At 43.8% G+C, this 26,077-nt stretch overlaps 1 protein-coding gene across 1 annotated transcript in view; it reads left to right on the top strand.

Moving 5' to 3' along the window:
• Positions 1-26,077, top strand: part of SEC63 (SEC63 protein translocation regulator) — a 121,253-nt gene that overhangs the window by 86,096 nt on the left and 9,080 nt on the right. The window contains exons 15-18 of the mRNA XM_075923967.1: positions 8,614-8,673; positions 8,932-9,090; positions 21,165-21,323; positions 22,283-22,384. Coding sequence (XP_075780082.1) covers positions 8,614-8,673; positions 8,932-9,090; positions 21,165-21,323; positions 22,283-22,384 — 480 coding nt within the window. The remainder of the gene's footprint in view (positions 1-8,613; positions 8,674-8,931; positions 9,091-21,164; positions 21,324-22,282; positions 22,385-26,077) is intronic.

Genomic DNA, 26,077 nt, shown 5'->3' with positions numbered 1-26,077 from the left:
CAGTTAACCCTCTCTCCATCAAAAATGTGGTTTCATATTGGAAATATCTCATGTCATTCAATTGACTACACTAGTCAGACCTAAAGGAAATGGTTTGTAATGAAATGATTTTGGAGTAATTTTACCCTTGATATCGTGATAGGTTGTCAGTAGCTTTTGCAGTAGTTCATTATGTTGAAAATTCCAGTGTCATCTAAGTTAAGTAGTTAGGACACCTGAGTTTGTTTATTAGATTAATCAAATTGCAAAGGTATAGCTGTTAAAAGATAAAAAGTTACAGCTTATTTTTGTGTAGTGGCTATACCAAATAGAGAAAGAAGATTGTAGTCTTGCAATAGTATAGTGCCAAGAGAAGTTTGCATAGAAATATTTCAACTTGAGTATAGAAGATAGTGTATGTAACTGATTACTTTTCTGGCTAGCCTAAACTATATGAAAATAGGCTGAATTTGGGCACTGTGTAGCATGTCAATAATCTAAACTTGCCTGGTATTAGAGATGTAACATTCTGTTTTATTAGTTAACTGGTTAAACCTCCCCCAACCCCCAAATCTGAAAATTAAAACCTGAAGGATTGTAATCGTATTGCAATCTTAAAGCCTGGCATACACTTACAATTTAGATTGGCTTAATTATGATGCTCAAGGGTGTAAGAAATCCATACCTACTCCTGGAGTCTATGTAGGTAGATCAGTAGACAAAAGCTTACATTGACCTAGCTACTGCTCAGGTAGATGGAGTGCCTACAGATACAATAAAATTCCTTCTCTCTCTTTTTTGTCTACTATAGGTTACAGCGGTATAGCTAAGTGTGATAGCACTTGTATTGTAGACCTGGCCTAAGAAAGATTATCTGTGATTGCACAATTGAGGGCATTCTTTCATATCAAAACTACTCTCCCAGGTTAATTCTGAAAATGAAATGTTCAGTGGGACAGACCACATCGCTATGCTTTATGTGCCAATATTTATTTTGGTCTTTCCAGAAATACACAAAATAGTCTGGAATTTGCCAGAAAAATTTCAGCAACTAACTACTTGTAAAAGAATCCTTCTTTGATAAGGATTCTATCACTGGATTTTCTGAGCCATAGCTCAGAAAATGTGTTTTTCTTTATCTGCAGTAGCAGTTTTGGTAAACTTATGGAAATCTTTCCCAAAGTGTGGTCATTACTTACTGGCACTACCAGAAGTAATTGGCTTTCTTTTGCATCCATCTTGGGTGCTTCACTAGCTGACTTTTCCTTTTCCTTCAGTTGCTGTCATTCCGAGTCGAAACTTCTCATTACAGGAGGCTGGCTGCAGTTGCTAATGCGCAAGATAGCACGTCTCAATTACATAGTGTTGTTTCCAAGTTACCTTCAGTATCTGTTGATGTTTCACTCAGATTTGATATCACACACCGTGTGTCTCCAGAATTGTACAACAAGGCTAGCACAGTGATTGAAAAAAGGCCACCCTCATTGGGTGCTGCCCCAGTTTTTCCTTAGACATGGACCAGCTTGGAGAACACACACGTGCGTGTCTGTGTGTAATTTTTTTTGGTAAAAACTGAGGTGGGTCTTTGCCCACGAAAGCTTATGCTCCAATAAATCTGTTAGTCTATAAGGTGCACAAGACTTCTAGTAGTTTATGAGGTTTTAAATGTTGGTAGAGACTTGCTAGCTGACTGAAGAGCCTTTCAAACATCACTCACACATGTAATGACTAAAATTTTCCATATGATGGCTGTTCAGCACTGTGATGTATGAAATCGGTCATTAGTATGTGCCAAGCTTCTGATAGGTTTCCATGTCATAAAAATCACTGCCGTCATTGGCATTTTAGTTTATTATTTGTATTGTTGCAGCATCTGACATACACAAGGACTCTCTTGTGTTTGGCGCTGTACAGACACAGAATCAAAGGTCCAAAGTGCTTCCAGTCTAAGTATGAGACAACTGATGGATACAGGCAGTTGGGGAGTACAATGAAATAATGAGACAGTATGGGTCAGAATGGTAGGCAGTGGTCTCTGCACACCAGTCACCTATTACTGGCAACATTTTTGTATGCATCAGAACAAAGTAGAATACTTAAAACAATTATATGAGTGTTCACACTGCAGTGTGACTTTTGAAAAATGCCCATTTTTGTGACAAACTTCCAGCTCTAAGAGGGACAACCTTCCTCCCTGCTTGTGTTGTTGACAAACATGCAATGTAGACACCTTGAACCAGTTTGTCGCTGATTCTAGCCTCCAGGAAGTGGCCCAATCAGCTGCTCTGGTCAGCAGTTTGAACTCAGCTGCCCTGCAGCCAGGTGATCAGTTACCCACACCAACCCCTTGCGAGCCCCACAAAATTTAAATTTCATTTCCTACTGCCTAAGCATCTAGGTGCCTCTTGTCCCACAGGCTGACTCAGCATGTCTCACGGCATCTTCCCAGGTACCCATGTCTGATCATCATACCAAATGCTCCCCCACTTGGACCAGAGCTGTTGCATCTGATCAGTATATGGGGAGTAGTGATCCTGTAAACTGTGTGCTTCTGCAGCAGCTTGGGAGAAAGGCAAATGCCACCGAGCTGATGAGCAGAGCAGTCACAACTAAGTTTTTTATTTCTGCTGATGGTACACATGCCTCAGTGCGCACAAAAATCTATTCCACACATGGATGGAAAAGATTAGAGGACAGATGGATGGAGAGAGGAGTATGTTTGGTTCCAGCTGTGAGTGACCCATAGGAACTGTGACATGTGTGGGCACATTTCTCAATCCTTGTGTGGAAAGGGGTATGAGCGGGCCATGTTACAGTACAGAGTGAAGATTAAAGAACTATCATAAGGCCTGTGAAGTGAACCAGTGCACCGATGTATCACTGAAAACCTGCTATTTTATAAGGAGCTTGATGCTATTATCGGAGATAACCCCACTGTTAGCCTGAAATAGTTAGATCTGAGATTTACTTCACAAAAGATGGGCTCTCTGCAGTATCCCTCTCTCCACATCTATCAATAGCATGTAGTGTGTAGTATAAGATAAAGGCAGGTTAAGGTGGAAAACAAAATGTTTGTTAGGGATACCCCAAAAAATTAGGATCCTCTGCAAACCTAAACAACAACAGCTCGGTTGTTAGCACAAATGGTGACAATGGGAATGAACCCCAGAGATTATCCCTTACAAATGGGATTCACCAGAATAACAGAGGAGGACTATACCATATCCAGACTATACCGGGAACCTCAGGACAGGTAAATAGCTTGTTCTCAGTCCAGTGTCTTCAGCCTTCTATTCTTGATCACATTGTACTGTGTGCAGAGTGTGCACACTACCCTGTCACGGTGTAACAGGTGAGTGAAGGTAGGATAAAAGCACCTTAATAGAGGTCATCATCTTGGTAAGCTAGGCTAGTACACTGTGAGAAGGTTTCTATGCTTCACTGTGATGACCTGCTGGTACAGTATCCAGTGACAAAAAGCACTCTGAGCGACAGACACTCTCCTACATGCATTCTGGTTCCTAGGCAGATTTACTGCCACAAGACACTGTATTTCCTACCTTTTCCTTTGCTTGGCACCAAACTTGGAAAAGGGTTCCAGAAGCCTGAAGGAGAAAGGGCGCCAAGATAGAGGACAGGTTGTCCTTTTGCCAATCCAAAAAGGCGATCACCAGAGAAATGACGACAGTATATATTTAACCTGTTCCCCTCCAACACCACCTCCACTGCCAAGAGCCTCATGGATACTTCAGAGGGCACGGAGGCAATACATGGAAAACGTCTCCTGAAGGATGATATTGTAGATGAGGAAGTTGAAGTAAAAAAGGACCAGCGGCTCCTCCCCCCCCAGGATTGTCAAAAGTGTCTGGCAGCCAGGAGCTGTTTTCCACTGCTGATGGGCATATCCAGTCTGAGCAATTGCTTTCCAAGGACCAAAAAGCAAAAGATAAGATGCAGGGCAAGTGACTGTGGCTTGTGGAGTACAGGGATGAGGCATGGAGAAGTAGAAGGCTCACTGTGAGATGCACATATCCCTGTGTAGCTAATCAATATGAGTTTGCAGGATGCTGATGCATGCCATGATCTCAACAGAATCCTGCGGAGAAAGACTATCAAAACCTTTCCAGAGATGCTTGTAAATTTTCTGTTGCAGATTCTATGCAGTTTTGTCCCCTCCCACATTTCAGGACCCTAGCTGGTACTATTTATAATTCAGTTGTGTAGGAACCAAAGTGGAATATAGATGGACTGCATAAGGAGCTGGAAGAAAGCCACATACCTGGATAAGTTGTACTCTGGTTTCTTTGCTTATCCTGAGCAGGGAGATGCCTGCCAGGGCGTTACCCACCTGTGGAGAAGTATGGTATGACTCAAAATATGGTCCTGCACAGTTTATTTTCTGTCCCGGACTGGAATTTCTTTTGTCCACATGCACAGCCACCCGCCACTCTCACTCCTTCACTCCCATGAGTACTGTACTTACTGAGATGCATTCCTTGGAAAGGTCAGCAGGCAAGTGAGTGGAAAAGGGTTTTGTAAGTGAAATATTACAAGATAGGACCTGATATTAATAGACTCCTTTTTGTGCTGAACAACAGAGCCTTTGACAGCTGTGTTGACAAGGTGGCAACAGATAAGGTTGTGTCCTAGAAAAAAACAGAAGTATTTGGTTTGTGAAGTGCTAAATTAATCCACGAGTATTAGTGCAGATCACAAACATTTGTGTAACCCCCCTTTTTCCTCCCCGGGTTACTGGGGAGCAGGTCACACTCACAGGTGTGCCTGGGCGCCTGGTGTTGTAACCCAAAAGAGATCCTGAGTAACCCAGTGGTGATGGTGTTTAGCTGGGGAAAGCCCTATCCATCCCTTTGCTGCAGTCCCTTGCTGGCAATGAATGTAAAGTGGCGGTGCCTCCACCTGGCTGGCCTTGTGTACAAACTGGTGCCTTGAGAGCCTCCAGGAATATACTCATTCCAACATAAAGCTGGATCTAATTCCAGAACAACTACAAATCATATACATCTAATAGAATACTTTAAAATAAACAATCTTTACTTAACTAAACAGGGATTAACAGATTAGCAAGGAATAGCATTAACAAAACACATAACAATAACTGAAGTTTATATAGCTAGACAACAGTTACTCCACCCCAGAGTGTGCACACCCTTAGACTCAGTCCCAGACACTTGCTTGCGTTGGCGCGCTGATGTTGCAACTGTAGTGAGGGTTTGGTCCAGGCTAAACAGCAGCTCTGTCCCAGGCAGCACTCTTCCAGCAAGGCCCAAACTTACTGCCTCATGCTGTGCCTATAGGAAGCAGCCAGCTAACTCCCAGTTCCAACAGGCTGCACTCCAACAGCCCCTGCACTGGGTCAATGTCCTTGGCAGCAGCCTGGCTCCCCCTTTGGTTCCAAACTGCAAGGCAGAGTCCCAGACCGCTGGGCCTCTTCTTCAAGCACATGGAGAGAGCCTCCTCTCTCTCACAAGAGTCCCTCCTCCCTCTTTTGTTCCAAGGACTCATGAGAATTGTAGTCTGGATTGTAGCACACAGGGTTTTTTTAGAATAAAACAGAGGCCCCTTTAGTAAGGGGACTACATTTGGAAAGAGAGCAGAGGAATCACAAGGACTACCAGGCCACAGTCAATTCAGAGTTTTATCTCTTCAATCCCCACACACATGCACCCTCATATTCCCTTTCGGGGAATATTCATTTTCCCATGCACTCCACCACAACTTTGATTATTATACCTGGATCTACACACATTTGTAAGTTGTAACCCTTAGCTGGCCTCTCCTTATCCAGCTCTTGGGTGTGCTTTTTTGTGTTTCAGTGCACTTGTTTTCTGATAAAGGCACACTTTTATTACAGTTCTATGTTTTTATTTACTTTTAACAATCTCACAGACCAGTCACTGTGATCGCAGGTGTAGGCTTTAACGGCATGTTCCCAGCTATGTGTTGCATTGGAGAATGGGGAGGGATGCAGCCTGGAAGCAACTGGAACAAAAGTTTATTTCAGTGCCCCTTATTTTCAAAGTCCACCCTCAAAGCCTCCCTGATGTTAACGTCAGCCCTTTGAGCTCCTCTGACAGTTTTAATGTTTGGCTGCTCAAACTCTGCCAAGCACATCGCCTCCGTGCTTCACCCCGGAGCAAATAATTCCCCCTTAGTCACACAAATCATGTAAGGTGCAATATGCAGTGATAACCATGAAGCTGTTGTCTTTAGTGAGGTCTAGCCTGCCACAGGCACGCTTCATCTTGCCTTCACTCCCAGAGGTACCACCATGAGGCCCTTGTGCAGTCTGTTGTTAAAACCTGAACAGTGGTAAGGAGTGTGACCCCGGACTGCAAGGGGTAAATCAAATTTCCTAGGATTACAATGGACATCTCCACATCCCCCATTGTAATCTTGTGGTCCCTGCCTGCAGCTTTTTATACAGGCCAGTGTTCCTGAAGATGTGTATGTCATGTACCTTTCCAGAGCACCCCACGCTGATATCTGTGCAATGCCCTTGATGGTCCACAAGTGTCAACAGCACCATCAAGAAGTATCCCTTCCTAGTGATGTACTCAGTGGCAAAGTTGACTTGTGCTAAAATCTGAACACATGTCAGATTGCCCTCTGACATGTGGGAAAGCCTATGTCCACAGATCTGGCCACCATATCATGCACGGTTCCCAGAGTCATGGTCCCCTGTAGCTTTATTTTCTTTGTTACTTGCAGTAGTACAGCACCAGTGGTAGACTTCGCCACTCCAAACTGAATTGTAATGACTGGTAGCTCAGTCGTGAGTCACCAGCTTCTACATAGCAATTGCCACATGCTTCCCAACTGAGAGGGCAGCTCTCATTCGTGGTATCCTGGCACCACAGTTTGGGGGCCAGCTCAGTATATAGCTCCAGAAAGTTTGCTTTATGCATTCTAAAGTTCCGTAGCCACTGGTCTTCATCTACACCTGCATGACTATGCAATCCCATTAATCTGTGCTGGTTTCCCTAGTTTAAAAGCACCAATCTACCCTGTATAGCTGCTCTGTGACTGCAAAATGTAATGGCAGGTTGCTGCTATCCATATCTCACACACTGTCAGGCTCCTCTGAGTAGTCTTCCCCTTTCAGTAATTTCAAGGTGATCTCCATGTGTGATGTCCTCATGACAGCAGAGCACACAAGGAAAGTACAGAATCCATTCTTTCTCGCTGCAGTTTTCAGAGTGCAGAACAGAGAATGGCAGTTACGGGGGGAGGGGAGCACAAAAGGAGATGCCATAAGCCCCTGAACAAAGTGGTGCCTCACAGGACATTTTGTGTGGTTTCAAAATGCCCCACACTCTGTTCCATGGTCCCATAACATCTTGCCATAGATGGTGTCTCCAGGCTCTATCGTATACATACCTATTGTACATTGCTCCTGCTGTCGATGGGGGAGCTAATGATGTGGGCACAGTCTGTTGACAGAGGGAGCAACTGTAAATGAATTCGGTACACACCATAATCTTGCCAATATTAATGAACTGAAATGTACAATTCAATCACATTTCTTTAAGCAGGCATGTTTAAACTTCTTATGGTTGAAAAAGCTTACATGCAAATATTTGGGTTGTCAATAAACTTTCTAATTTTAGACACAAATGTGTTCACTGTATGCCTTCATGATATTGCCAGTAAATCATATTTGTCATTTTATTATAGAACAACAACTGAATTTATTTTGTGCCAGATAAGTAGTATCTTTCTGTATAACAAATGAAAAATACTTTTCTACCTACAGACACCTTCTGATCTTCTGGAGGGAGGTGGATAGAAATGTTTTGCTAATGTAAACACACATTTCTGGCTTGGTTTGTCCTCCATGAATGACAGGCTACATATGGAGTTCTTGTTTCTTAATATTCATGTAACATGGATCAAATTTGCATTTTACTGCTAATGCTGAATTTTGTGATACAGAATTTCCATATTTTATAGAATAAGTAAATCTTTCAGCACAAGACAGAACTTTAATCTGAATGTTTTTTAAATAAATGAACTATGCTAGAGTTGGTAAAATTCCCTAAGCAAAAATTCAACCCTTCATAATCTTTTTAGTACTGGTCAATTGGGGTACGTCTAAACTACGTTCTGTTTTCAAAAGAGGATATGCAAATTCTGTGGGAATTTGCTTATCTTCTCCCGATCTCACTTCCAAAAGCGGAGCTTTTGAAGGTGAAAGTAGTCTGGACGTGGTTTTCTTTTTTCAGGGGAAAAAACCCTTTTTCTAAAAAAAACCACGTAAACCTCATTTTTTAAGAAGAGCATTTTTTTCAAAAAAAGGGAGGGGGAGAGTGTCTAGGAAAAAAAATGCATACAGACTACTTTCATTTTTAAAAGCTCGGCTTTTGAAAGTGAGATCGGAAGAAGATATGCAAATTCCCACGGAATTTGCATATCTTCTTTCGAAAATAGACGTAGTCTAGACATAGCCTTAGTGTCTTATGATGATCAGTGGAAATAGAATTCTAAATAAAGAACAAACCTACTCAGATTTTACATTTTTACTTTGGTATCTTAGTAATAGAATAATTTTTTCTCTAAGCATCAGTGCTTGGTCAACAGACACACAGACTAAAACTTAATTTTCCCCACAATCAGGAAGTGTTTGAAAAGGAACAGTCCATCTGTGCAGCAGAAGAGCAACCTGCAGAGGATGGGGTAAGTTGAGAATAGACTATATCACAGTGCCTCTCCTTCCTAGCTGGGAAATGAGCCTTCATTCTGATTTTGAGTTACTCATTCATGTATTTGTGATAGATGTTATGACAAAGTCCTATACACATATCCAGTAGAACATAGCTTTTAAAGTAGTTTCATATCTTAACACATTTGAAGCATGTGAAGATGGCTGCCTGAAGTTAAAATATTTATTGTGGTTTAATCAGCCTACTATTTAATCACCACATTTTCTTACAGCAAGGAGATGCCAACAAAGTAAAGAACAAAGGATGGCAGCAGAAGAATAAAGGAATGAAGAAGGTTCCAAAATCAAAGAAAAAGAAAACTTTGAAAAAGAAACCTGCTCCTCCAGTGTTGCAGCAGCCAAAGCCACAGAAGCAAAAGCAAGCTAATGGGGTATTTCACTGAAAAATTTTAAAGACAGAAGAGACTGTTAAATCATCTAGTCTGATCTCCCCTATATTTCAGGCTATTAGATTTCACCCACTTATTCCTATATTGAGTATCAGGAACTTTGTATTTGATGAAAGCATATACAGGTTCAATCTCTCTAGTCCAGCAACCTTGGGACCTGATCCATGCCGAACCAGAGTATTTGCCTGCTCTTAATACATTTAAAAATCAGAAGCGCAGTGGGGGGACTTGGCGTGAGCCAGGAATCAGCTGGCTCTGCTTTTGCTGGGTTCCCCTGCTGTGCTTCAGTCTTTTAAATGTATTAAGAGTCTGCTAGTTCTTAATACATTTGAAAGGCTGGTGCGCAGTAGGGGGGACCCAGCATGAGCCAAGAATCAGCTGGCCAACTTATGCAGAGCCCCCTGGCTGCACTTCAGCCCTTTAAATGTATTAAGACAGAGACACAGTGGGGCTAACTTCCAGGGACAGGAGCTAACCCCACTGTTGCTCCCCCGCTTATCAACTAATCAACTAGTTGCTGAATTGATTAAACAAATGTAACATCTCTACCGCAGGTGGTCAACATTGTCGAGCCGTATTATCTGTACTTCTGCTGCTTACTAGGCTCTTAGAATATATTTAGGGGTAAATTAGAGCTATGTAACAGCATATAACTCTGAGCCAGGACTGGTGCCTGTAAACAAACTTTGAGACCACTGGAAACTTGGCCACACCCATGATAAGTGGACAGCTGGCGAATTAAAATCATGCCAGACCACAAATGTTGCAGGACTAGAGAGGTTAAATCTGTACTTGTGTTTGACTAAAGCATATCTTCTATGAAAATACCTGATTTTGATTGGAGAACTTTAGGAGATGAAGCCATTACTTCCCATGGTAGTTTTTCAGTAGTTACCCTCATTATTTGAAGTGTGGTTAATTTCTGCTTTAAACGTATCTGGCTTCCACTTTTAACCACTGTTCCTTATTAGGCCTTTCTCTGGTACGTTAAAGTGCCATTTATTATCTGGTATTCCCCCCCCTTCCAGCCCCCCCCCCCCCCCCGGGAAAGTACTTGTATCAAATCACCTCTTGATCTTGTTTTGATAAACTAAACCATTGAGCTCCTTATATTTCTCAACATAAGACATTTTTTCAGCTCTCAAATAATTTTTCTGGCTCTTTTTGTGCTCTCTCCAATATTCCAATGTACTTTTAAAAATAAGAACATAATGGCCATACTGGATCAGACCAAAGATCTATCTAGCCCAATATTCTGTCTTCCAACACTGGCCAAATGCCAGGTGCCCCAGAGGCAATGGACATAACAGTTTATCATAAAATGATCCATCCCCTGTTGCCCATTCCTAGTTTCTGACAAATAGAAACTAGGGACACCATCCCTTTCCATGCTGGCCATAAATTTATCTAGCTCTTTTTTGAATCCTGTTATAGTCTTGGGCTTCACAGTATCCTCTGGCAAGGAGTTCCCATAGGTTGACTGAGTGTTGCATGAAGAAATACTTCCTTTTGCTTGTTTTAAACCTGCTACTTAATTTCATGTAGTGACCCCTAGTTCTTGTGTTATGGGAGCAAGTAATTGACTTTTCCTTATTTATTTTCTCTATATCAGCTATGATTTTATAGACTTCTATCATATCCCCTATTACTTTTCTCTTTTTATGCTGAAAAGTTCGTCGTCTTAATCTCTCCTCTTCCATACACCTTATCATTTTTGTTGCTTTTTTCTGCACTTTTTCCAATGCCAATGTATCTTTTTGAGTTGAGGTGACCACATCTGCACATAGTATTCAAGATCTGAGCAAACCATGGATTTATATAGAGGCAATAAGATATTGTTTGTCTTATTGGCTATCCTTTTCTTAATGATTCCTAATATTCGGTTTGCTTTTTCGACTGCTGCTGCACATTGAGTGGATGTTTTCAGGAAACTATCCACAGTGACTCCAAGATCTCTCTCTTGACTGGTAACAGCTAATTTAGTCCCTATCATTTTATTTGTATAGTTGGGATTATGTTTTCCCATGTTCATTACTTTGCATTTATCAACATTAAAAATCATCTGTGATTTTTTTTTTTTTGGTTGCCTAGTCACCTAGTTTTGTGAGGTCGTTTTGAAGGTCTGTGACATGAGAACTGGATACAACATTCGTCTCATCAATAGAAGAAAAATCATCTACCTGTTCCTTCGTTCATACATCCAAAGATTATATGAGTCTGTTTTGCTATATCATCACACTGAGAACTCTTTTTCAAAGATATTGTTTTCCAGGATATAGCTCCCCATTTTGGAGGTTGTTCCTAAGTGTATGACCTTACATTAGGCTATCTTAAAACATGTCTTGTTTTGAATTTGCCCATCTTACCAAAAGATCCAGATCACTCTAACTGCCCTGTTGTCATCATATATGAGTTCATCACTCTGTATCTCATCTCGAAATTATATCTGCTATACGTTTTTACATTTACCTCCAGATCATTGACACAATTATTAAATAGTGTTGGGCCTATTACTGATCCTTGTTGAACTTTATTAGATAAACTAGCATTTTATGATGATTTCACATTAACAATTACCATTTAAGGTCTAATGCTTAACAGTTTTAACTAAACGTATGCTTTAGTGATAGCGTATTGGGCTAAATTTTAATCAGTGTCACACAGTACTAAGACAAACCTCTTAGAAAAGTCTAATTATATTTATATCTATGCTGTTAGCTTGATCAACAAAACTTTTAATCTTAAAGAATGAAATCAGGTTTGTTTTGACAAGACCTGTTTTCAATAAAGCTTGTTAACTGGCATTAATTATATTCCCATCCTTGAATTTTTTTTGAGGTCCTTTTTGTAATTGAGTTCAATTCCAGCTTTTCTTACTATTTTGCCAGGAATTGATATCATACTAACTGGTCTATAATTAGCTAGGACATCTTCTGAATATTGCTTCCTATCTTCTGAATATTGGCACACTAGCACTCCAAGTCCTTTGGAATGTCCTTGATTTGCTAAAATTTATTAAAAATTAACATCAACAAGCCAGACAGCTATTCAGCCAACTCAGTTAGAATTACCGGGTGTAAGTTGTCCAGATCTGCAGATTTTAAACATGTTTATTCTTGGCACATTATAAATAGTATTCTGTTGAGTTACTATTGAATGGAATTGTACATCATTTCACTTCTTTTCAAATACAGAGCAGAAGTACTTATTGAATTCTTCTGGCTTTTGGCATCATTAACTATTACACCATACCTCCCTAGTAATAGGCCATTGTTAGAATTTCTTTTGTTCCTAATATAGTAAAGGATTTTTTTTTACTGTCCTTAACCCTGCAAGCCTTTAATTTTTTTCCCCTTGATATCTTTTGTTTCCCTTCTCAGTGTCAACACTTCTGTAACTTTTAATTTATATCAGTTGCTAGCAACATCCCCTTTTTTGCATTTGTTTTATATATATTTGCTGCCTTTGCTTTTCCACTGAACCAGAATGGACCTTTACCCCCAAGTCTTTCTTGAATGTAGCATTCTCACTTTTTGGACATCTAACCAAAATGTTTCTAATAAACACCCACCTTTCACATTTTTCCCCTTAATCAGTTTTGCTCTTGCATTTCTTCTACTTTGGAAAATTAGCACTTGATTTTTTTTAAACAGTGTTCTGCGTATTTTACTGGTTGGGTATGTTCTCAATGACCTGATTACATTCAATATGGGCAAATGCTGATCCCAAGGTAACTGCCAACTTCCAATTTAATGATGAGTTCATCTTTAACTACAACAGTGACGATCACAATAGTTACCTTCTGTTGTGTGTAATAATTTGTATTAAAAAAAGATATGACCTTTAGAAAGTTTAATGGTATTCTGATACTGACTGCATAAGACTTGCATGTTTCCCAAATTGAAGTTCCCCATTATAGTTTTTCTGTGAATAAATCTGATAGATTCTTAGATAGTAAGTCTATCTTCTCTGGCATATGATTTTCACTAGGCTTTATTTAATTGGGAGCATATGGGTTAAAGATGTTTTTATTTATTTGTTTAACACAGTTGAAAAATTAGCCAAAATACATCGGAAAGACAAAAGTGACCGAGGCACCAATTCTTAGAAGTTCAGTTAAAATGTTACATTAATATTGAAGAAAAAGGGGAGAAGAGATGGTTCTCTCTCAAATGATGTGTTTGCTCTGGAAAAGGTGTGTGCTGTCACTGCTGCCCTTTGCTATAGATGTGCTCTTCCTTAATTTTCCTATCTAGGTCATCAATAAAATCCACAAGGCTTTATGTATCAAACAATGCCCATTTTTAGGGTGTCACTTATTAATGGAAAAATTAATAAATTCAAGAAAGGCCTTTGCCCAGGCTTCTTTCTTTGAAGGCATATTCCATCTGAATTTCACTCCTGCCTGAGTCTATCCTTGGCACTCCCAGGCCTTTTATCTGCATGGCACTTTTAACTTTGTTTCCTTTAATGGAGCCAGGGTCTCTTGAGGACCTGACTGTATTTCTTCTCACAGCAGAAAACCCCTTGGAGGCTGTCTTCCCTCCCTAAATTCCTTATCTTGGGAGTTCTCTTGCTCTGTTCCCTGGGAGCTCCTTTTAGGAATCCCTGAGCACTGGTAGCCTTTTGTGAGGCCCAGGTGATAGCCCATTAGATGCCAACCAGCTACTTAAGCAATAAATTGCTTACCCAGGTGGACTGAGATGAATTTGTTTTTCATCAAATGGTTGCTCAAGTACATTCCACATTAGGTGTGTGTGTGCTCCCCTCGTGCAATGTCTAAAGCTTTTCCTCTATCAGTATCTGTAGGGGAACAGCTCTGGTGACTCCTGGAGTGGCACCCTCAGTTGCTTCTTGTCACCATTGACCGTGCATCAGAGCTGCTGCCTTTGACTCTTAGTAGCTAGATCTCTGCTTAGCAGCTCTGTAGATAGTTCTTCAGCCAGTTGATCGTCAGTTTAGATAGTTTGTTGTCCCAGATGGGACTTTTGCCTACAGACAGGATGTGCCCTGGTCCCCAGATTTCAAACCTTGTGTTTCATGCAAGCCCCTTATGCTATGTAATGGTAGTTTTCTGCAGTGTCTTGGCAAGGGGTACATTCGTGACCAGAGCCAAATTTTGCAGATCCTTCAAGCCCTGTACTAAGAAGAATAGGGGCATTCCCTTGCAGGCATTCCTAATGGAGTTAGCCCTGTCTCTGGCAGGGGAGCAGGTGCTGTCTCAACCTCAGGCACCATGCAGCAAGGGTGGAATGTCCCCTGGGTGCCCTTCTCCAGTTGGCACCGCTCACCCTTGCAAACCTTGATGAGGATGGCAAAGGCTTCAGTCAAGAGCTGCTCCTCTCTCTGTCCTGAAAAGCCAAGGACAAATAGAGGGGAGCCTACACCTGATTGGGTAGCTTATCGCCTCCACCCGGAAGTCGAACTTTGACTCAAATGGAGCAGACCAGCCTGTAACTTTAGCACCAGGCTGCAATGATGGCCTCCAGCACCTAGAGGCACCAGGTGGTGCAGGACATTCTGGCTATACTCATACTGGTGGCACCGATGCCCCAATTTTGAGGCAAGACCATGTTGGGCTCCTTCAGGGTATCCCCCCTCTGGCACCGCCCCTCTCCTAAAGCGTTGAGATGCTAGGACTGCTTCTTCGAGCAGTGTCCCATGGGTGTTCCGCTATAGGTGCCGCAGATCGGAGATGTTTTCCAGCCATAGTCTGCCGGACCACACATATGTGATGCTCGTCTCCTGCCTTTCGTGCCATTTGTGTGCGCACGGTCCGGCTCCCACCAGTTCCTCCTGACCATCCTTGGCTGTAGACGGAATGAACCCTCTCTCCTCAGATTCCTGTCAGGATCGAGAGAGAGAATTAGGCTGTTTTTTTTTATCATACTACTTACGTTCGTAGTCCTTGTTAGTTACAGTTTATATAGTTTAGAACATTTTTTTCCTTGTAAATAGTGTGTGACGCGACATATAGTCGCCTCAAAAACAACAACAGAAAAGAAAGAAGATGCCATGCCCGGACCAACTGGTTTCAAAAAGTGCAGTGCATGTTGAGAAGCAATGCCTGCCTCTAATGGACATGCTTTCTGCATAAGGTGCCTAGGCGAGGGACACATCCCCCAAAAATGTCCCCATTGCTCCAAGCTCACGTCACGAGGTAGGAGGGACAGGGAGATGCGGCTAAAAATGCTCCTGTTTGATAGGGCATTACAGCTGTAAAATATAGACTCTTCCCACCCCTCGGAGTCTGCTAGACGTTGACCACCATCTTCCAAGTGGTCAAAGAAAAGACCCTGTCCCTCTCGATCTTTATCCTGGATGCGCGTTAGCATGGGGGACAGGCCAGGCACGTCTGCTACATGCTTGCCTGATAAAGCGAAACAGAGCCGCAGCACATCGGCACCAAACCCGTTGTCATCAGGGTATACAGCACCGACCATGGAGACGGTACCTCGTCCTGCACTGTGTGCACCACCAGCACCAGTAGCGGCACCAGAAAAACCCGAGGCACAGAGGCGCACCTCAGCACCGACTGCCACCTCGGCACCAGTTGTACCAGTGGCGCCGTTAATCTCTTCACCGGTGCGTCATCTCCCAGTGGCACTGCTTACACAGACGGCACCGATATGTGAGGCACCACAGCACACTTCAACAACTGCACTGCCTCCACATGCGGCACAGCAGCCTGTACCCAGGGAAATCTTGACACCAGGGTCATCTTCACTGGAGCAATTCCTTGCACAGACCACAATGAGGCAAAAGCCCCGAAAATTTCCAACACCTTCGCCCAACCTGGAGCACATGCGTTTCTCACCTGAACTGCCTTCACCTTCTCCGGTGCATTCAAGACATTCACCGAGACATTATACACGTTGAACTTATCGTTCCCCTCACCTCTCATCACATTATCACAACCGATACTGACACTCACTGGCTCCGTCTATGCACTCCAGGGGAAGATCGTGATCTCCCAGATCCTCGACGCTTTCCAGTCATTCAGGACACCATGGGGGACACGGGTAGATACTACTCCAGGTCCCCACATATTTCCCATTATTACGATCGCTCCCCCACTCACTACCGTTACCATAGACATCACTCCCACTTATCTCGTCTGGACACGTCACCACCGTTTCCTCACCAGTCACAACCATCACCTGCCGGAGCGTGTTCATCTGCACTGCCCTCAACGAGGCCACCTACCCAACCAGAATTCTGCCTTCCATGCCATTCCCTTTGCACCCACAACAACAACACTCTTCTGAACAAGAAGAACTGCAGGGTCAGTCACCCACTGACCAATCATCATCACCAGACGATGCAGTTTTTCAAGGTGATACATCCCTGTCGGATGACCTCCGTCAGTTCCAGGAGCTGTTTAAGAGGGTAGCAGACAGTCAACGGGTACAACTTGCTGAGGTACAGCAAAAACTGCACCATCTACTTAGGAACTTGCAGTCATCACACCAATCTAAAATGGCACTACTACTCGATGATGCCATCTTAGAAATAGCAGATGATATATGGTAAGTGCCAGCCTCAACTTCTGCTACCAACAAGAAAGCGGACAAGAAATATTTCGTCCCAGCGAAAGACATGGAATTCCTTTTCGCGCATCCACAACTAAATTCACTGGTTGTGGATACAGTGGAACAAAGGGCGAAAGCCCCCCAGCAAAAATCCAATGGCGCATAGAGACAATAAATACCTGGATCTTTTTGGCTGAAAGATATACTCCTCAGTGACACTGACTCTTGGCATGGCCAACTATGTTGCATTATTGGCCAATCATAACTTTGATAATTACGCGAAGCAGGTCCCACTCATGGAACACTTGCCAGATAACAAGCGTGACATCCTCAAGGCAGTGGTCCAGGAAGGCTATGCAGCTTCCAGAACATCTCTGCACGTAGCCCTTGACACAGCAGACACTGCAGTGTGGACCCCAGCCACCTCGTTGGTCATGCGCAGAACATCATGGATGCAACAAGCAGCTGTTCCTAAAGACATCCTGTCCAAAGTTGAAGATCTTCCCTTCGACAGGCAGAGTCTTTTCTCGGAGAAAATGAACCAAATCCTCCACTCAAGCAAGGACTCCAGAACCACACTCAGAACTTTAGGTATGTATACCTCATCTTACTGCCGTAAAAGATACACACCTTACCAAAGACAAAGACTGTTCTCCTATCCGATGACCCAATACAGACAGCAGAACCATCAACGCAACAAACAGCGTCAACAGAGGAGGTGACCTCAACCAAAAGCGTCCAGCAACATAACACCAGACAGTAGGTTTGACGCCTCAGTCAAGGGTCTGCGAACCATGCCACTAGACAACCACCCTTGTGCCTCAGATACACTATTTCACCATCATCTAAGGCCATTACCACCAACAGATGGGTTTTGCAGACCATTGCACTGGATTACACCATCCCCATCATCTCATTGCCTCCTCTCTCCCCTCCCACCCTGTCCCTTTTCAGGGACCCATCTCATGAATTTCTGCTAAAACAAGAAGCACTTCGTCTATTGACCATCGGTGCAATAGAGAAGGTTCCAGACAAGTTCAGGGATGGGTTTTTACTCCCGATAACTTTTTCTCAGTTAAGAAGTGGGAGGTTGGAGGCCGATCCTAGACCTCCAGGGTTTAAATCGGTATCTTCAAAAACAACATTTCTGGATGTTACCGTAGTGATGAGCATTCTAGCACTACACCGTGGAGATTGGTTCATGTCCCTCGATCTACAGGACGCGTATTTTCATGTGGCCATTCATCCGGCCCACAGAAGGTTTCTTCATTTCCAAATAGGCACAGACCATTTCCAATACAAGGTCCTGCCCTTCGGTCTCTCGTTGGCTCCCAGGGTTTTCTCAAAGAGGTTAGCAGTGGTCACGGTGTACCTACGTTGACTTGGTATCATGATACTCCCTTACCTGGATGACTGCCTAATCAGAGCACCTTCATTAACCGAAGCACTTCATGTCACCAACACTACTACAGCCATATTCGAGATGCTAGGGTTGATTCTCAATGTCCCAAAGTCATCCATGATTCCTGCCAATCTCTCTCATTTGCCGGGTCCTCATTCAGATCAAACGAGACAAGGTCCAGGTCATCTTGATTGCCCTGGTCTAGCATTGACAGCATTGGTTCAGGACTTCTCTGGACTTGGCAATATACCCCTCTAGCCCCTTCCCTTCCATCCGGATCTGTTGCTGCAGGACCAGGACTAGGTCTTCCATCCCAACTTCATATCTCTGCACCTCACAGGATGGATGCTCCATGGCTGAGTGAGGCCAAAAATACCTGCTCAGAAAAGGTCCAGCAGGTCCTACGAAGCAGAAAACCTTCCATAAGGCTGATGTACCAAACCAAGTGGGTGAGGTTCTCCCACTGGGCTGCTGCAAGGTATCTCCCTGGCAGTCTAGTGCAGTCTGTTTTTGACTACCTGCTACAATTCCAGCAGCAGGACCTGGTGTACTCCTCCATTATACATTGGCCATCTTGGCTTTCCTTGGGCCAATACAACGGCACACTCTGTTTCAGCACGATGTGACAATAATGTTCCTGCAGCATCTCGAGGAACTCTGTCCACAGGTGCTGGACCACATCCCTCATTTGGCGCTTAACCTAGTCCTCTTCCGACTCAGGAAACCTCCCTTTGAGGCACTTGGAGCCTGCTGCTTCTTCCATTCATCCTGGAAGTTGGCATTTCTAGTCGCTTTGTCAGCCAGACAGGTTTCAAAAATCTGGGCTTTACTTCAGAGGTTCCATACACTCTTTTCTTCCAGCACAAGGTCCTTTTACAGCCCCACCTGCCCTTCCTACCGAAGGTAGTCTTCTCTTTTCACATGAACTAGGACATCTTCTTACCTGTGTTCTGCCCCAAACCTCACAAGATGGAGGAGAAGAGGCAGCTGCATGCCATGGATATTAGCAGGGCTTTGACCTTTTACTGGGAATATACTAAGCTGTTCCACAAGTCAGCTCAGTTTTTCATTGCTATGGCTGACAGGATGAAGGGGCATGCCTCTGTCCACGTACTGGCTGGCCAATTTGATTGCTCATGTATTCAGACCTTCTGCAATCTAGCCAGGTTTCACCCGCTGCAGATCATGTGGGCACACGTGCGGATCCAGGATATCTGTAGTGTTACAACCTTGTCCTTGGTCCACATATGCACACCCACTGCACCCTCATCCAGTGGGCCAGAAACAATGCTCTTACCTTTCTCCACAGGTATTGGTTGGATTCACCTTAAAGTGGAATGGACATGAGAAATCACTCGAAGAAAAGAACCTTTTTTGTAACTCGTGTTCTTCGAGATGTATAGCTCATGCCCATTCCATGATCCACGCTTTTTCCCCATTGTCAGTTTGTGGCAAAAAGGAACTGAGGATGAGAGTTGCACATGGCACCCCTTTTACTGCACCATGGTGGCGCCACTCCAGGGGTCGTCAGAGCTTCTCCCCTATGGCTGAACTAGGGGAAAACTTTCTGACACAGGTGTACATTTGGCAAGAACACACACCTAATGTGGAGTAGACATAAGCAACACTTTGAAAAACACCAGTTACAAAAAAGGTACTGTCTTTTCTCCTTAAAGAAGCCCACTGTAGGCAGACTTGGCCCTGACTCCCCTTTCAGATGTCAGCCATTCTGTAATATGCAAATACAGAATTGGATTTTTAGAATACTTCGTACTTTAGTAATGAAAAGTGTGTATAACAGGGGACCCACAATAACAAACTTTAAAAATTGGTAGTTCTTAAATATACTCCTTGGAGAATTCTGCACCACTGTAGAAGAACCTCCCTCCCCAATTCTTTTTGTTTGCTTGTAGAAAATGGTTTCGATGGAGAAGCAAAGAGAAGCTGCACCCAGAGCTCACTCACTTCCCTGGCAGACGCATCTGTTAAGGCAGCCAGGGAGAAGTAAATCACCTGGGGGAGGATTCTCTGGGGATACCCCAACTGCCCCAGGGATGTTAGTCCTGGGTCGGGGGAGGAGGATTATTGAGACAGTTCTTCCTCCACAGAGCAGGTGGGGGTGAGTCAGGTCAACCCCCAGAAACTTATTCTGGCTGCAGGAAGTTCTGCACTGCAGGGGGGTCTTGGTAGTTGAGGAAAGGGGTTTGGTGCAAGGGGGTGAGGCTCAGTGGGGTGGGGGGTTGGGTGCAGAGGGGTCCAGATGCATTGGGGTTTGGGCAAACGGGAGTAGCTTCTTGTACAATGACTCTTCCCCCAGATCCCCGCTGAGCTTCATCCCCTGTATCAGGAGTCCTCTATCTCTGCACTCCCACCCCACTGAGCTCCAACTAGCTGTCCCTGGACCTCCCCAGCCCTTCCCCAGAGCCTTACCACCTTCACCTGGACTCCCCTGCAGAGTCCCATTCCCCCTGCACCCAGAACCCTGCACTGATCCCTGGATGTCCTGGTTTCCTCACAGACCTCACAATGAATTGCCCATACCCAGATTGTGCCACACAGAACCCTGGCGTTATTGAAGGAATTCTGTGCCAAATAATTAAAACTGTTAAAATTCTGTAAAGTTCTGCATATTTCATTTGTCAAAATACCATAGAAATGCAGTAACAATATAATCGCACCATTTTCAGTTATTTTGGTAATTTATTTCAAAATACTTGCCAGGAATTAATTGAAAATGGTGGGATTATATTGTTTTATTTGGACAAATAAAATATGCAGAATTTTATTAGTTTTAATTATTTTGGCACAGAATTCCCTCAAGCATGAACAGTGGACAAATATACCAACCAATAAATCTTCCAGTATTTCTGTCTCTTGCATCATTTTTTTTTTTTTTTAGTACAGTGGGATGGATGTTAACTCCTCCTTAGCCAGAAATGGTCATGGCATCTGCTTTACATTTAATTCAAAGGATTCTGTCTGAAACAATGCAGTACCTACATGGCATTGCAGTGTCAAATATTAGGTATTAGTCCTCAAGTGAGACTTAAGAGTTCATGACCTTCAGACTTAGAGTGCTGGAATTGCCTATGGGAATGACAGATGGTTTGGTTTTTGTTTAGGAAGCTGTAATCAAGGAGGAGGATGAAGAACTTTCTGATAAAGGAAGCGAGTCTGATGAAGAAGAAACTAACAGGGACTCTCAAAGTGAAAAAGATGATGGAAGTGAAAGGGACTCCGACAGAGAACAAGATGAAAAACAAAACAAAGATGATGAAGCTGTAAGTCTCAATTTGTGTTGGAGGGTGACTCAGCCTCTGGAGTTGTGGGGAAAACCATTCTTTCTCTTTAGCAATCACCTTAGGCTAAACAACACAAGGATGAAGTAGTAGCATCAACTCTCTCAGGAGAAAGTTTTATTAAGCCTTCCTCTTCCAGTACGATGGGAAGGACAAAATAAATGAAAACTTCAATTTTAATAAAAGAATGTACTAATTTTTTTCAACTTAATTGATAGTAATCAACTTTGATGCTGCAAGATTTCAATATAAAACATCCCCTTAAATTTTAAATGCTTGACACAGTAACCATTCTGCATTGTGTAATGGATTCTACACACACATAACAGTGGGAGAACAGTGTGTGTATGCAAGTAAATTCTAAATATTGATGCTTACGTTTGGTAAATTAAATTATAAATTTGAGCTGTATTAGCTGCTAGAGGCCTCAGTCAAGGATTGGGACCCTGTTGTGATAGGGACTCACAACAAAAGAATAATCCTTGTCCCAGAGATTTTACACACAAGAGAAACCAGCTGGATGCAGCAAAGAGGGTGAGCACATGGTATTGATGAGATCATTAAGGATATTGAGCAATGGTTGTAGCCAATCAACTGCTTAGCTATTGATGAGTATTTTATAGATAAACATTGAAAAGCTAAGTCTTGAAGAGTGATTTGAAGGAGACTAAGGTAATAGCCTTTCAGATTTTTAGAGGGAACTAGCACATATTAAGAAGTGGTCATGTGACTGGTCTCATGTATTTCAGTCATTTGACTTTTAAGCATCAGACTTTAGAATATGAGCCTTGTATTGACTTGCCTCTTTTATGTAAAATTTGAAGCTTAACACAAACATTTACCGTGCTATCTGTGTGCTATTTGTGATGTGCTGAGATTTCATTTTTAATAGGAGAAAAGATGATGAAAGTAGTTCTTTAAGTCTTTGTTGTCTTCAACAGGAATGGCAAGAATTACAGCAAAGTATACAGAGGAAGGAGCGAGCCCTTCTGGAAACCAAATCAAAGATAACACATCCTGTTTACAGCCTTTACTTTCCTGAGGTCAGCAATAGCGAACTTTATTAGATCTGTAACAAAGGGGAAATAATGCAACTAAAATATCTAACTCAGTAGTCCCCAACCTTTAGAGGCTCCCGGGCGCCCGGGGGGTGGGGCCACTCATGTGCCGGGGACCCGGGGGCAGGGCCGCGCGTCCGGGGGCACTCCAGGGGACGGGGATTCCCTTGCACCCGGCGCCCGCATGTGCCCCGGGGCTATGGCTGCCCGAGCGCCGCGCACCCAGCGCCAGTGCATGTCGCGCGCCTGGGGCCGGCACCTCCCATGCGCCGGGGGCGAGCCGGCCCAGGTTGTCGGCGGGCGCACACAAATGCCCCAGTGGGCGCCATGGCGCCCGCGGGCACCGCGTTGGGGACCACTGATCTAACCTAATACTTTAGATACTGGAAGTTAAAATTCTAATTTAAAAATTGCTATTTTATGAGTTGTAAAATTGCTGGCTTGTCTGATGATGTCTTCCAAAAAAAATTGCTTCTGGCATAGCTTTTTTGAAAACTGAATTTTTCATAGGATTCTCAAACTTTTATGTATGGGTTCTCAAGGCCCTAATGAGCAGAAGGATGTAACTTCCACTATCAACTTCTTTGTTGAAAGCTCCAGTTGAGCTGCCGCTTGTTTTGGTCACAAAACCGTATCTGTCAGGATCGGCTGCTGAGAGTTCTTCTTGGAGGGTTTCTTCTCATAACCCCTCTCTCCTTCCCATTTCTCTTTATAGAACGTTATACCAGAGCAGTTGTTCTGCTAGAACAGGGGTGGGCAAACTACAGCCTGCGGGGCCTAGAACAGCTACTCAGACCTTCAAGCTTCTGCCAGGAAGTGAGGTCAGGGGTTTGTCCAGCTCTGTACATATTGTGGGTCTGCCTGGCTTCTGGGAGCAGGAGCAGCCAGGGAGGGCCGCACACTACCTCCAGCCCAACTGCTGGCACTGGAACTCAAATTGGCCAATGGGAGCTGTGGAGGTTGTAGAGCCTGCAGATGGCTGTGCCTCGCATAGGTGCTTAATGGGGAGGGAGCTGTTGCTGGTTCCTGCAGCTGCTTGAGATAAGTGCCACTTGGAGCCTGCACCGCTCCCATTCCTCAAAACCCTTCCCCATTCCTGATCCCCACTCCCACCCTCTGAACCCCTCCATCCCAGCCCAGAGCACCCTCCTGCACCCAAACCCCATATCTTCAGCTGGATAGCTCAGGTTGTCATGCAGAGCATCTACCTAAGCAACATGCATGTACTGTGATTTCAGGCCTCACCCCTGGCAGTTTTGAGAGAATCTATGTTGTGTACTAGTATCAGAGGAGTAGCTGAGTTAGTCTGTAGCTGCACAAACAACGAGGAGTCCTGTGTCACTTTGGAGATTAACAGATTTATTTGGGAATAAGCTTTTGTGCACAGAAACCCACTTTATCACATGCATGGAGTATAAATTAGAGACAGGCATAAATATGCTAGCACATGAAAAGAAGGAAAGTTACTTTATCAAATAAATTATAGCTCTACAGTGTCTCTTTGAAGTCTGTTTTTAAAGTCCTTTTGTTAAAGGTTGGCTACTTTTAAATTTGTTACTTGAGTGTCCAAGGAGACTGAAGTGTTCTCCTACTGGTTTTTGTGTTACCGTTCTTGATATCTGATTTTCATCCATTTATTCTTTTGTGTAGAGACTGTCCGGTTTGGCCAATATACATGGCAGAGGGGCATTGCTGGCACTTAATGGCACATATAATGTTAGTAGTCTTGCAGCCCATGGAGATGGAGGGCCACTCATGCGGCCCGTTCACTAGCTTAGGTTGTCCATCACTAGTGTAGATCACTGATGATGTGCTGGAGAGGTTTTAGCTGAGGGCTGTATGTGATGGCCAGTGGTATTCTGTTACCTTCCTTGTTGGGCCTGTCCTGTAGTAGATGACTTCTTGGTACCCACCTGGCTCTATCAGTTTCTTCACTTCCCCAAGTGGGTATTGTAATTTTAAGAAGGCTGGATAAATATCTTGAAGGTGTGTGTGTGTCTGACTGAGGGATTGTGTCTGTTTGAAGGTGTTTGTATCTGTCTGAGGGATTGGAGCAAGTATGGTTGTATCTTAGAGCTTGGCTGTAGACAATAGATTGTGTGATGTGTCCTAGATGGAATCTACAGCCCCCAGCTAAAGTCTGTCAAGCACATCATCAGAGATCTACAACCAAGTTAGGGTAGGGGCTTGGGATGATGCACTGTGAGGCTCTGTCCTTTTTCCACTTATTGCTGTATTCTGTTACAACTACTGAGGGCACAATACACCCCTACACAGCAGAGCTTATGAGTACAAGGCAGTGATACTCAAACTTTTGCATTGGTGACCTCATTCTACAGCAAACTTCTGAATGCAATCCCCTCTAATTAAAAATATACGTTTTTACATTTAACATTATTATAAATATTAGAGGTGAAGCACAGTTTGGTGGAGGTTGACAGCTTGCAACCCCTAACATAATACAGTAAAACTTCATTAGTTCGGCATCCAATGCTCCGGCACTCCTGTTGGTCCAGCACCATCAGGAACCTGGAAGTGCTCGGACAGCCGGACAATTGGAGCTGCTCTGCGCCCGGTTTCCCCGATTCAGCTGCTGCTGAAACTGACCAGCAGCTGAATTGGGAAAGCCGGAGGCAGAGCAGCTGGGGTGCTGCCGGGTTGGTCCCGTAACGCTGCCCCTCGGGGCTGCGGGACCAACCCGGCAACACCCCAGCTGCTCTTGGGGACACCTGGAGCAGAGCAGCCGGTGTGCTGCCGGGTTGGTCCCGCAGCGCTTAGGGGCGGCGTTAATGGACCAACCCGGCAGCACCCCAGCTGGTCTGCCGCAGGCGTCCCCGAGTCAGCTGCTGCTGAAACTGACCAGCAGCAGCTGAATCAGGGATGCCTGGGACAGAGCCGGACTATCGGAAGGGGGAGCTATGATAGGTCTGGGGTGGCATCTCCCTCCACACACCCCAGACCCCTCATAGGTCCCCACCTTCTGATAGTCCGGCATATTTGATAATCCGGCACCCCCTGGGTCCTAAAGGTGCCGGATTATCGGAAGTTTACTGTAACATTGCAAGCTCTTGTGGGGGATCACAGCCCCCAATTTGAGAACCCCTGGTATAACGACTCATCCACATGCTTTTTTTGAAAACTTATTTTCAATTAGTAGAGCTTGAACAAAGAATTCAGTTTCCAAAAATGTGTCTTTCTATGGTCCCTTAATAAATTGTCATCATAGGGACCATTTGCTCTTAACCTCAACTACCCACCCGGAGAAATAAAAGAGCAAATTGAAAGAGCCAAAGGAATACCTAGAAACCATCTACTACAAGACAGACCCAAGAAAACCAACAATAGAACACCACTTGTCATCACCTACAGCCCCCAACTTAAACCTGTCCAACACATTATCAATAAATTACAGCCTATACTGGAACAGGATACTAAACTCCAAGAAGCTCTGGGAGACAGACCCATAGTCTCCTATAGACAACCACCTAACCTCAAGATGATTCTTACCAACAACCACAGGACATACCACACTAATACCAACCCTGGTACCTTCCCTTGCAACAAACCCCATTGCCAGCTTTGTCCACATATTCACTCTGCTGATACCATTGTTGGGCCTAACCAAGTGAGTTATAAGATCAAGAATACATATTCCTGTGCATCCAGAAATATAATTTA

The sequence above is a fragment of the Pelodiscus sinensis genome, chromosome 3, assembly GCF_049634645.1.
Source record: "Pelodiscus sinensis isolate JC-2024 chromosome 3, ASM4963464v1, whole genome shotgun sequence".
NCBI classification, from domain to species: Eukaryota; Metazoa; Chordata; order Testudines; family Trionychidae; genus Pelodiscus; species Pelodiscus sinensis.
The sequence above is the reverse complement of the archived record's forward strand: the minus strand, read 5'-3'. Positions and strand labels throughout refer to the sequence as shown.